Source organism: Pteronotus mesoamericanus, unplaced genomic scaffold (assembly GCF_021234165.1).
Source record: "Pteronotus mesoamericanus isolate MK-2021 breed Mesoamerican mustached bat unplaced genomic scaffold, CSHL_Meso_final scaffold_705, whole genome shotgun sequence".
Lineage (NCBI taxonomy): Eukaryota > Metazoa > Chordata > Mammalia > Chiroptera > Mormoopidae > Pteronotus > Pteronotus mesoamericanus.
Window position 1 is genome coordinate 14,483,561 of NW_026555326.1, and position 12,444 is coordinate 14,496,004.

General features: G+C 53.7%; 2 protein-coding genes across 2 annotated transcripts; one reads left to right on the forward strand and one right to left on the reverse strand.

Annotated features, from left to right (window-relative positions):
- The first annotated feature begins 2,179 nt into the window (after positions 1–2,179).
- On the forward strand, positions 2,180–6,903 carry GBA1 (glucosylceramidase beta 1). Its single transcript, XM_054563436.1, has 11 exons — positions 2,180–2,343; positions 2,685–2,772; positions 3,018–3,209; positions 3,334–3,480; positions 3,783–3,916; positions 4,131–4,303; positions 4,500–4,737; positions 5,070–5,294; positions 5,670–5,833; positions 6,200–6,316; positions 6,407–6,903. The coding sequence occupies exons 1-11, from the start codon at positions 2,317–2,319 to the stop codon at positions 6,510–6,512; spliced, it is 1,611 nt and encodes a 536-aa protein (XP_054419411.1). The 5' UTR covers positions 2,180–2,316; the 3' UTR covers positions 6,513–6,903.
- A 141-nt stretch (positions 6,904–7,044) lies between these two features.
- MTX1 (metaxin 1) lies at positions 7,045–11,678 on the reverse strand. The gene is made up of 8 exons (XM_054563437.1): positions 11,580–11,678; positions 10,479–10,548; positions 10,267–10,346; positions 8,662–8,754; positions 8,298–8,480; positions 8,095–8,171; positions 7,495–7,649; positions 7,045–7,394 (listed from the first exon to the last, which is right to left on the reverse strand). The coding sequence occupies exons 1-8, from the start codon at positions 11,658–11,660 to the stop codon at positions 7,180–7,182; spliced, it is 954 nt and encodes a 317-aa protein (XP_054419412.1). The 5' UTR covers positions 11,661–11,678; the 3' UTR covers positions 7,045–7,179.
- Positions 11,679–12,444: the final 766 nt, after the last annotated feature.

Here is a 12,444-nt window from a genome sequence, read left to right on the forward strand (position 1 = left end):
TAATACTATCTGCCTAGTGAGAATGAAATGAGAGTGAGGTGAGGGTCTAATGCACACAATTAGCATAGAATAAATATTCAATAAATATTAGCCCTGCCCTGGCTGGGTAGCTCAGTTGGTTAGAGCATCATCCTGATCCGCCAAGGTTGCTGGTTTGATCCCTGGTCAGGGCACACATAAGAATTAACCAATAAATGCATAAATAAGTGGAACAACAAATTCTCTGTCTCTCCCCTGCCCACCCCTCTCTCTCTAAAATTAATAAATAAAATTTCAAATTTCAAAAATAAACATTAGCCCTTATTATAACCAACTTTATTTTGAAAATAAAATATAAAAGTTCAAGGACAAGTCCTATTGTGAGAGAAATCTGTTAAGATGTGGAAATCTGTTAAGACCTGGCTGGTATGGCTCAGTGGATTGAGTGCTGGCCTGTGAACCAAAGCGTCACCAGTTTGATTCCTGGTCAGAGCACATGCCTGGCTTGTGGGCCGAGTCTCCAGTTGGGGGAGCACCAGAAACAACCACACGTTGATCTTTCTCTCCCTCTCTTTCTCCATCCCTTCCTCTCTCTCTAAAAGTAAATAAATTAAACTTAAAAATAAAAAGATGTGGTATCAACTGGAATATTTTTAAACTGAAGGATAAAAAGAAGAAATAAGAGACACACAAACACTGTTCCTACAGAGTGACACAGGGAGGAGAGGGGGTCCCTAAACCCAACAGAGTGGGCAGGGGCAAATGTAGTATGTGCTTAATAAATATTTGCGGAATGAATGAACTAGAAGGAAGTAAGATAGAGGTATCACCTGCCCTCCTCCCAAGAATGAACCCTGCATAATACTTCCTGGAAAAACAGGAAGTCTGGATGGGGCAGTTACTGACATAGTGATGATGGTTCAATTCAGTTCAACAATTTGGCACCTATCTACTCTGTGTCAGGAAATATACATGGAATGAGTAAGACATTCCTTTACTGAACTTCATAAAGACTTAACTTATTGCAAAATTCGATGCGCAGTAGCGTACCAGCCACACACATTATGGTACTTAAACCGCACAAGAAGTCTATGAGGTAGGAGCTATCTCATCCTATCCATCCTATCCCCTTTTATAGATGAGAAACAGAGGCTTAGAATGAATTAAGTCATTTGTTGAAGGTCAAGTAGCCATAGGAACCCAGAACAAGAACAGGCCAGTTTTGTCTGGCGTGTCCCGGAAAGACTTCACTGAGACCATTTTAAAAAGACAGCAAACAAGCAGTTACTGAGTACTTTCCTGTGCACCAGGCGTGTGCTTATCTCACTGATCCCAGTAATAACCCTGAGAAGTTACGATGTGGCTTCCATTTTACCAGTTAGAAAATAGGCTTGGAGGGCTGGGGTCGGTCCAGTCATAGCTGTGTGTGTCACTCCCACCAAATCATTTGTGATGTGGTTGCACTGCCTCGGACAACCGCTCATCCCCTTCTCACATCCTCTGAGGATATAGCTTGTACAGCACTTTCCAGTTTCTGAACTACTTTACACAACCTCCCTGTCCTGTGAGAAAGGAAAAGCAATGACTACAACCTGTACGTGATGATGAAACAAGGGAGGCCTGGAGAGACACAGTGTTGAGGACTTCCTTCAGTCATGCCATTCCTCCCTCTGCCCGGGGCCCATCCTCCCTGCACTTCCCTGGTTAATGATCCCTGCCCCTTCTCCTCCATGAAGCCTGCCAGGATAACTCCTCACCATGTAGGGTCCCTCCATGCACACTCGTTACTGGTTTGTCTTTATCTGTAACTATCCAAGTGTTTGACCCCCCTGCTTCAAGAGCCTCTATAGATCAAAGATTGTCTTATTCATCTCTCAGTATTTTGGCTACACTAATTTGCACAGTGAGCCTCTTTTATTAGTATCAATTTTATTAGTATTACTTTAACATTGTTTCTCAGGAAAACAATGTTAAACTATGGTTCCCATCCTCTGGGATTCGGTAGCCTCTTCCCAGTCCTCTGCTCAGATCTTTGATCTAGATTCTTCCTAAAGTTGTCATCCGTGCATGCCTTCCAGGGTTTCACAGGGTGTATAATCACCAACAGCCTGGAGGAAGCCAGTAGCCCTTAACAAATATGGTTGCAGTTGCTTCACTTCCTGTATCATGTGACCCTCCCATAGTCGTCACATGACCCATCCACTCTATTATGCCGGAATTAACCAGCAAGACTTATCCGGCATCTGCAGCTACCCAGGTACCCGTGTCCCTGTTTTTACTTAGTGGACTCTCTGTCCCCTCCGAGGCTTGGGAACCCTGCAGTCTCCTCATCTGGTGATGGATCTTTCAAGTCCTTCCAGAGAGGTGAGTGGGCCAGGGCTCCCAATTGATCTTCTCTCTGCCCCTGGAATCCTGGCCATCCAGGTTCTGGAATTCAAATGAATGACAAACTCTCCTCGAACTGAGGTCATCATGGCATTTTTATGGAGGTTCAAGTCGAGGGAGAAATGGGTGGGGGGAGGGCAGGAGGAGGGTCCTAGTTGGGGTGGACAGAGACTGTCACTAACAGAGCACTTGGAGGGAGGGCTGTCACTAGCAGAGGGCCTGTTCATTACCTATTAGAGGAGGGAGGCTAGGCTGCCCAGGAGAGAAGCTGAGGAACGGAGAGGGGCTTGCCTTCCTGCCACTCCTCATTCTGTTCTCAGGGATGCCCTAAGGCCCTGGGCAGGGTAGGCTTCGTGGCTGCCAGACTCACAGGATTGCTTCTGCTTCAGGCAGTTTCTTGGGCATCAGGTGAGTGAATCGAGGAGGAGGGCGGTAGCACCAAGGCTCCCTTCGGCCTCATGGTTCTTTGGTATCCTTCTGGCAGACTGGTGGTGGACTTCAATAGGTGCTCAACAAATGCTTTTGAGTGATGGAAACAAGCTTGGGGTGGGGGTACAATGAGAGGATTTTTGAAACCCGTGTTCAATCTCTCCTGACCAGTGTGCTGTTCCCCCAGCTTCATCCTTCAACCCTTGCCTCTCCCTCCCTCCCAGGCGCCCACCCCTGCAGCCCTAAAAGTTTTGGCTACAGCTCAGTGGTCTGTGTGTGCAATGCCACCTACTGTGATTCTCTTGATCCTCTGACCCTGCCTGCCCCTGGCACCTTCCTGCGCTATGAGAGCACACGCAGCGGGCGGCGAATGGAGCTGAGTCTAGGGACCGTCCAGCCCAACCGAACAGGCATAGGTAACCACTACACCCTTTACCCCTGAGCCAGGCTGGGGTCCTCCTGGAGAGGAATCTCACTGGGGGTCACAGAAGGTTTCTCCCTCGTGCACTGACACCCTTGATACCCTGTGTGTGTTCTCAGGGCTGATACTGACCCTGCAGCCGGATCAGAAGTTCCAGAAAGTGAAGGGATTTGGAGGGGCCATGACAGATGCTGCTGCTCTCAATATCCTTGCCCTGTCACCCCCTGCCCGGAATTTGCTACTCAAATCATACTTCTCTGAAGAAGGTGAGAAGGAGGGGGACAAGATGACATAGTGCAATTGACTTTTACACTTCCTTTGACCCTGACTGCCACCCATCCCTGACACTTGAGTCTTCTCTTAATGCTCAATTAAATAAGATTGTCCTACCCATCTTCCACTGAGTGGTTGGGGACTCACAGGCTCAGAAGGCCTGTGTGTCCCCCAGGTGTGGGACACACAGGCTCCAACCCAGGAGCCCAGACATAATTTAGGACTGGTAAGTGGTAGGCCAGGTCCCACGTTCTTCAGTTGACTCAGACTTCCAGATCTTGGTCTTTTTCTGCAGGGATTGAATACAACATCATTCGGGTACCCATGGCCAGCTGCGATTTCTCGATTCGCACCTACACCTATGCTGACACCCCCGATGACTTCCAGTTGCACAACTTCAGCCTTTCAGAGGAAGATGTCAAGCTCAAGGTGAGCACTCTGACTTCCTCAGCCCCTGGTGGCACTGATGCCCAGTGTTTGAAAAGCCTCAGGCTAGAGAAGTCTGCAGAGAGACAGAACTTGGACCCTGTTCTGTTTTGTCCTGGGGGTGAGAGGGCGGGTGGCTAGGCCTGATGCACTGGTTGGGCCAGTCTGTCTATGTTCCAACTCTGGGTGTCTCTCTCCTCACTACCTTTGTTTCTAGATACCCCTGATTCACCAAGCCCTAAAGATGACCCAGCGCCACATCTCGCTCTTCGCCAGTCCCTGGACATCACCCACTTGGCTCAAGACAAATGGGGCAGTGAATGGGAGGGGGTCGCTCAAGGGTCAGCCGGGGGACCTCTACCACCAGACTTGGGCCAGATACTTTGTCAAGTAAGGGAGCAGCAAGGCCATGGGTTCCGGACCGTCATGGTCTGTGTCTCAACCTGACTCTCCTCATCTCACCTTTCTACCTTCTGCGTCTCTCAGACTTGGACCCCTAGTTTTCCCCCTCCTCCTCGGGCCTCCTATTCCTCAGGGTCTTGGTCCCCTTCCTTGGTCATGGTCAAACATGCTCTTCCCGGGCCAGGTTCTTGGATGCCTATGCTGAGCACAAGTTACAGTTCTGGGCAGTGACAGCTGAGAACGAGCCTTCTGCAGGGCTCCTTAGTGGGTACCCCTTCCAGTGCCTGGGCTTCACCCCTGAACACCAGCGAGACTTCATTGCCCGTGACCTGGGTCCCACCCTGGCCAACAGTACACACCGCAATGTCCGTCTGCTCATGCTGGATGACCAACGCTTGCTGCTGCCCCGCTGGGCCCAGGTGGTAAGGCCCAGGACCTCCATGGGTACCCTAATGACCCTCAAATTCAGAACCCAAATAAGTGGCTTCCAGATAGAGTGCCTTCCCTGCCCCAACTCTTGACTCGATTCTTAGAGCGCCCTGGGTGCGAGCCAGGTGCCCAGGTGGCAGCCCCTGGAGTGCCGGGGTGGTGGCAGCCCCTCTGGGTCTCCAGGGCCCCTGGGATACCCCACCCCAGTCGCATTCATCACACTGCCTATTTCCCTGGTCCCCTAGTGACTCTGCCAGAACCCTCCGTACAGGGGCTGGGTTCGGTGGCTCCCTTTTCCCAGTGGTCCTTCCCCTTCCCTGTACAGGTGCTGGCAGACCCAGAGGCAGCTAAGTATGTTCATGGCATCGCGGTACATTGGTACCTGGACTTTCTGGCTCCAGCAAAATCCACCCTCGGGGAGACACACCGCCTGTTCCCCGACACCATGCTCTTTGCCTCAGAGGCCTGTGTGGGCTCCAAGTTCTGGGAACAGAGCGTTCGGCTAGGCTCCTGGGATCGAGGGATGCAGTATAGCCACAGCATCATCACGGTGAGCCACCAGTGTCCCTTTGAACAAAGCAGGTCACCTGACCTGTCCTAGTCTCACCAAAGGCTGATGATAGGCCCTCCTCTTCAACTTCTCCCCCGCTGGCTTGCTCTTGGGGGCACATTTTGGGATATCATGATTCCGTCTTGCCTTCCTTTCACAGATCTGTACTTCCCAACACCCTTTTTCCAGACACTTGGGTCTCAAGCAGTTAGAGCTGCCTCACATTCCTCAGCTTCCCTTGTGAGGTCTCCATCCCCACAACCTCTCTTAGGATATAGAGCACCCCGCTCACAGGACTGAGGCACCGTAGCCCCTCTACCTCATTAACATTATCTGGGGACCCAGTATGGAGCCTCTGCTCTGTTCCTACCCTAGAATCTCCTTTACCATGTGGTTGGCTGGACTGACTGGAACCTCGCCCTGAATCCTGAAGGGGGACCCAACTGGGTGCGCAACTTTGTTGACAGCCCCATTATTGTGGACATCGCCAAGGACACGTTTTACAAACAGCCCATGTTCTACCACCTTGGCCACTTCAGGTGAGCGAGTGGTCGGCGGGCACCCCCCTCCACACCAGGCCTAGCGTCTCTGCCTTCCCTCACCCCGTAAGAGGAGCAGGAAGGTGTTTAGGGTGGGAACCCTGGGAGAGGCACGCCTGTCTCTTGCACCATCCAGGCAGGAGATGACTTGATGGCATCAGACAGACAACCCTGAATGCCGAAGCAGAGACTGGGAGGCAGGAGGGCAGGGCATGCCGGCAGCCTCACGTGAGCCCTGGAGAATTAGGGCAGAGCTTTGGCAAGGTTTAGGGGCGCACGACCTCTTGGGTTATGAGCTGACGGGAGCTACTCTCAGGGCCATGGGGGCTGGGGTGGGGTTCCTGATGATGCCCGTTCCCACTTCAGCAAGTTCATCCCTGAGGGCTCCCAGAGAGTGGGGCTAGCAGCCAGTGAGAAGAACGACTTGGACACAGTGGCACTGGTGCATCCCGATGGCTCTGCAGTTGTGGTGGTGCTCAATCGGTAAGAGTGGCGTCAGGGCCCGGGGACTGGGCTGAGGACAGGACGGTGGGTTTGGCAGGATCGCACTCAGCTTCTCCTTTCCCTTGCCAGCTCCTCCAAGGATGTGCCTCTCACCATCAAGGATCCTGCTGTAGGCTTCCTGGAGACTATCTCACCTGCCTACTCCATTCACACCTATTTGTGGCGTCGCCAGTGATGGAGCAGATACCCAAGCAGACACCTGGGCTCAACCTGGGCATTAAAGGGACAGAGTCAGCTCACATGCTATCTGTGGCTCAGAGGGTACAGAAGGGCTGGGGTGAGCTTCACTGACGTAAGCCCAGGAGCAGTGGTTTGGGTGACTCACTCTCCCCTCTAACTGGTGCCAGGGCCTGGAGGCCCCTCGGGAAAGGGTTGGGAAGCCCCAGTGGCCCCCCACCCCTGCCCCCAAGCTTTTGTGTGTGCGCTCTGTGCTGGTTGCCTGTGGAAACTGGGCCTAAGCCCAGGGTGAGCTCACTGTCTGTACTAACACAAGATGGGGGTGGAGGGAGGGTAAGAAAAGGAAGAGAACGGGAAAGCTGGACCCAGAACTGAGGACAGTGTGTCTCTCGTGGAGCTGCAGAACTAGGCCCTTGCAGGAGCAATGTCAGCATCAGGGCACAGGCAGCTAATTAGTCAAGGCACCCAGATGGCCCCTTGGCACCAGCTAGGAAAAATGGTGGCCTCTTAAAGGACAGACTGTCTGATCCCAGTCAATGTGAGCAGGTTTATTCTGGGGGGCAGGGGGGTGTCACCCATTTCTGGCTGTACCAACAGTGGAGAGACACAGGGACCTCTGGAATGCATGAGAGTAGAAAAATCAGTCATGGGAGCATGAGGACAAATCATTCCTCTTCATCTTCCTCAGCCATGCCCAGGGCCCGCGTGCCTGGGGTCCGGGCAGGCGTTGCCCGCTGGATGGAGACAATGCCACTGAGCAAGGCATAGCCCACCATGGCTGCCAGCCCTGCCAACACGGATAGGATCTGGTTCCGGCGCCGGTATGGCTCCTCCTCAGTCTCTGGTCCTACTGGTGTCTGGCGTGGAGGTGGCATCTCCGCTGAGGGACAAGGAAGAAAGGTGGGCCAGAGGGCCAGTTCCTGGGTCCCTGCCCACTTCCCCCAGGGCCGATGCCCACCCCCCATCCATCTGCCCCTTACCTCCATCCCAGGGGAAATAGAGGCTGAGGATGTGCGTGCAGTAGGCACAGAGGTTGTGCAGCCCCCGCAGGTGGGCCTGGAGCTTCCCACTGGGCAGCTTTATCTGCAGCAGCAGGGCCAGGTAGCTAAAGACGAAGGCATCCAGGGAGGCGGGGCTGAAGCAGAAAGAGAAGGGTACGATGGAGGAGGATGGCTTTGGCAGAGAGGGTAGAGATGGAGTCAGAGGAAGATTTGGCCCTGGGAGGGAGGCTCCGGGCAGGAGGGACCACCAGGGTAGGAGAGAACACTGTTCTGGGCCTTGTGTGGGGAGGGCCCCTAGGTGGCGCCGGCCTGGCCCTGAATGGGACTCTATCCCAGGGCTGCATAAAGGGCACATTGAGTGCCCCACAGCCCTGCAGGCCCCTCCTGTGCCTGGCGGCCCTCCCGCCCTCCTGTACCACTGAGGCGGCTCTGGTCCCACACACAGCCCCGCTGTCACTGGACCCAGTGTCTCTCCCGAGGACCTCTTGTCCAGAGCTGAGCCCACCCCAGCCCCTGCAGCTACATCTGAACCTTCATCTTCTTCCAAGCACCCTCTTATTCCCTTGGAGTCAGACTCACGCGTCCCCAAAGAAGAATTTCTGAGAGCCCAAGCGCTGAGAGAGGAGGGTCAGGCATTCCCGAGCCTCTTGATACAGCTACAGGGAAGACACAGGTAGGCTTGTGGCTTCGGGAACCATGCCACCTCCCCTCCAAGGCACTCCCACTCCTGGCCATCAGCCTCAGGGCTCCTCTTCTACAATAGCTCCCTATCCCAGAGGTACCTCCTTCTCCAGCTCTTCCTCATTCTCTGGCCTGTGCTCCCCACACAGCAGCTGCAGCCGCTCCATGTGCTGCCGCTGCATGCGGCCAGGCAGGAAGAAGTTGAGGGGAAAGGGCATAGCCTCTGCATACCACTTCCGGGTCACTTCCACATAGTTCTTGGCATCTATCCAAAAAGTGTGTACCTGGATCGGGTATGTAGAAAGAAAGAGGCAGGTCTGAACCAGTGTACCTACCTGACTCAGGCTGGGCCTCTGATCCCTGTGCTGCTCCAAGGCTGGGGGTGAGGGGTGAGGGGTAGGGTGTGTGCGTCTCTGGCCCCTTACCCCACTGGCCACGAACACTGGGAGGTCTGGGCACACTTACCAGCACTGGGAGCAGCTTCTCCTCCAGCAGAGACATGAAGGCCAAAGTGTCTGCCCCTTGTCGGGCAGACAGATCATAATCAGCATTGTACTTCTGTGGAGGAAATGTCCACAATGGGGTGGATGCTGGGGGACTCCAGGGCACTTTCCCAGGGGCATCCTGTCTGGTACCACTCTCACTGGCCTCTGAGTGCAACAGCGGTATAGGAAGGAGTTTCTCCCGCTGAGGCCTCTTAGCCTGGGCACAGCCAGTTGCCTGTTGGTGTTGGCGGACGGCCTGGGCCTTGGATCCTGCTGGCTGTCAAGGTACTGCGCCCATTGCAGGGAAGAAAGAAGGCCTAGCCGCAAACCAGGAGCAGCTCCCAGAGTTTCCATGGAAAGGTGGCAACACGCCTGCTGACAGCAACTTTCTAACAGTAACTTCCCCAATCCAGGCACCACAAAGCTAGCAGAGTGGAGCTCAGAGGCAGGCTGAGCCTCCATCCATGCCTCAGGAACTAGGGGACACATCCTCATCTTCCTGGGACCCAGTGAACCTAGGCTCAGGGCCGTCTCGCCCATTTTCTCATTGCCCAGCTCTTGACCATTTCCTCTATTTCATTCCATGGCCCAGGCCCCACCACTACCACACACACATTCCAACTGTACCCCCAGGTCTCAGGCTACCTCAACTTTCTAGGCTCCAGTGTCTGTTGCTTGGCAACTCCCTCCACATCCTGAGTAAACTTTGTCCCCAGGTGACCTCCCGAGCATGATCCTTAAATCTCTCTTAGCCTTGTTTTCTCCCCTGTGGAATGGAGGTACTAATCTCTTTCTCTCAATGTGGCTCTGTTAGGGAAAACCCCTGGAAACTGGAAAAGTTGTGTTCACACATAAGAAAACAGCAGTGGCCCAGTCCCTGCCAGGAACTTTGACTTTACCTGGATCCCCTCTCCATGCCTCTCAAGCCTCCATTAATTCCCCAGGTCCTTAATGTTTGGGAAAGTAGAAATGAAGAAGAGGGTCCCACTTCTCACAATGTGTTTCTTTTTGGAATCAGACCATAAAAGCTCAAAGAACCCTTGGAAAGCATCCTAGCTAAGTCCCCTAGTTTTACAAATAAGGAGCTTAGGGCTCTGAGACGTTAAGTGATTTGCCAAAGGTCAAGGAGACAGCATAGCCTAGGCTTCCCCTTTCTTGTAACGCTCTTCCAACTTCCCCACCATGGCTCTAAGCCTTGTCCATCCTGAGTCCCATATCCTGCCCGACCCGGTCCCTGAAAAAAGGCAATGGTCCCACTTTCGAGGTTCTTGTTTGAGTCAACTGATCTCTTCTACATTTCTTTCCCTTCCTTTTCATCAGCCTGTTTATCTCTGCTTTTCTGCTCAGCAAGCAGAAGACACAGTGCCTTCAGATGCCCCCAAAGTGCCCCAGCTAAATCTCTGGCCTACTACTTATGGCATCATACCAACAATGTGTGTGCCCCTCCTCCCCCATTACACTATGTGTTCCTTGAAGCTCTGGGTCACCTGCATTTAGCCTGGCATATACTTGGTACTCAATAAATGTGTTGCACTGAATTGACTGAACTTTTCTCTCTGGCAGCCCCCTTAGCCAAGCCACCTACCTCTTTTCGAAGGTGGGTGATGATCTTGTGTGATACCGATATGACCTCTCCATGACTGGTCCGAAGGGCAGGCAAAGTTCCTGACATTGAGAAAGAAGTGTGCCCACCAAACCCTTAGCTATCCATCCATACATATTTGGACTACATTCCTGCCTGTCTCCTGTTTCTCCCCTTGTACACTCCCTTCTTCACCCCCCCAGGACATTGGGTACCTGAAGGGCTCCGCCAGGGGTTGGTGATCTTGTGCACTTTGAGTGGGGCGCCAGTAAACCTGGCATAGGTCTGCAGGGAAGGAAGCACAAGGCAGAGAGAGGCCAGAGACATGGCCCCACAGGGGAATCAAGAAAAGAAATAACATACTGAATACCTTTTGTGCTATGACCTATGCTTAGTATTTGACACACCCAAACACACAGGGGTGAATGTTACTGTGCCCACTTTACAATGAGCAACAGAGGGCTCAGAGATTATGGATTGTCCATGATTACAAGTCAGCTAGGAAAAGCCATCTCCTCTCCTACCATCTACCTTGTGAACATTGATCCTCAGGGTGTTTTTTTTTTTTTCTAACGAGTATTATCCCTTTTCTTGTAAAAACTGACCAAGCCCTTTTTCGGCAGTCTCTGTAGCTTGTTTGTACTTACACCTTAATACCTGAACATTTTGTTACATTTATTTGCAGACATTTCTACCTTTCTGTAAACAACGCCAGGGGAGGGACCAAGTCTTATTTATTTTTGTATGGTAATGTTTGGCCTTTGGAAGAGGCCTAATACATGTTTGTTAAATGAAGGAGTGAATGAGTGAAATGAACTAGTCCGACTCCAAAGCTCTTTCTACAGAACCCTGCTCTGGGCCTTTTGGTTCAATAAACAATAAGCTCAATAAATGCTGTTTAGTGAGAAGGAGGAGGGTGGGGGCGGGGAGAAAAGCGAGGAGGAAGCGAGGCTGAGAAGATAGGAATGCCAAGCCTGAGAACCCTGAGGTTGTTCAGCTTCAGTAAAGATCAGTATGAAGAAACAGAGCCCAGAGAGGAGAAGGAATCGTCCCAAGGTCACACAGCCAGTAAATGGAATAGCAAGGACTAAAACCCATATCCTGAACCCCCGCGCAGGCCTTTTTTTATGGCTACACAAAACCTGGGTTTCTAAAGCATAGGACACTGAGCCCGTATCAGCCTTGGACGCTCTTTGCCTCAGTTTCTCCCACTTCACCCGTGCGGAAGCGCCCTGGTAAAATTCAGATGACCGGCTAGTTAGGGCCCTTCCCTAGTCCTTCAGGGAGCAGCAGAGGGCGCCGGCACCACCCCTCACCAGTACCGCCAGGCTGTCCAGGTCCACTGACGGCAAACCCCAGCCCCCAGACCAGCAGAACAGCTCCATGGGCGCCGCCATCTTGCCCGCCCTCTGTCCCGGAAGCACCTCGCTCTGCACTTTTGTTGGCCGCGGCAGGGACCCGCCCCCCTGCCGCAGCTCCGCCGAGTCGCCAGAGGAGGAGGGCTGAGAGAAGCTTCAGGGGAGGGGGGGGCGGTGTTTCGTGGCCCAGAGGGGGCCTGGTGGCGGAGGTGGAGCTCAAGGCCTCTGGGGAGGGAGGCTGCCGCCTAATCCAGAGGCAGCATCAGAAGGGGGGAAGGGCGCTCGACCTGGGGCGCCTCGGAGGGTCACGGCGCCTCGGCCGGTCGAATCCCCGAACCCCTGAAGGAGTGGTAGGCCCGGGAGAAGGGGGCCTCGTGCCCCTGGGCCGGTCCTGGGGGTGTCTCGCAAACTTGCACGTGGCCTGGATTGCTCTAGGGCCCTTCAGGCCTCGGCCCTGAGCCGGGGATGCGGGGGGGATCCCCCGAGGCGCATGTTTTCCACAGCGCGTTATGCTTGGAGCAGGCCCCGCGCCGCCTGTCGCCATGGAAACAAAACAGGGGCGGTGGCGGCCGCCAGAGCGAGGCCGGGCTAGGGCCTGGGTGGGGGGAGGGGAGGTGGGGCTGACAGGCTATTGCCTTGGTAACGGAACTGAGGCGCCCCTCGGCTTCATCCGGGTCACGGCCTGTCAGCCAGTACCCCTGGCGTTCCCAGTCTGGCCCCCTTTCTTTGATCCTCTCCTGTCTCTGGTGTCCCTTTCCTCTTTCCTCACTCCGACCTCACTGACCACTGTTTCAGACTTTCCCTTCAGTTCCCATTGGACGCT

Bases quoted from the DNA above. Each gene is read 5' to 3' on its own strand.
- GBA1 (XM_054563436.1), top strand. From the start codon at position 2,317: ATGGATCTTTCAAGTCCTTCCAGAGAG. The intron at 3,210-3,333 runs GTAACCACTACA...GTGTGTTCTCAG, and splicing joins GCCCAACCGAACAGGCATAG to GGCTGATACTGACCCTGCAG. The intron at 5,834-6,199 runs GTGAGCGAGTGG...TTCCCACTTCAG, and splicing joins TACCACCTTGGCCACTTCAG to CAAGTTCATCCCTGAGGGCT.
- MTX1 (XM_054563437.1), bottom strand. From the start codon at position 11,660: ATGGCGGCGCCCATGGAGCTGTTCTGCTGGTCTGGGGGCTGGGGTTTG. The intron at 10,347-10,478 runs GTACCCAATGTC...TCTCAATGTCAG, and splicing joins CCCCTGGCGGAGCCCTTCAG to GAACTTTGCCTGCCCTTCGG. The intron at 8,481-8,661 runs GTAAGTGTGCCC...TACCCGATCCAG, and splicing joins AGAAGCTGCTCCCAGTGCTG to GTACACACTTTTTGGATAGA.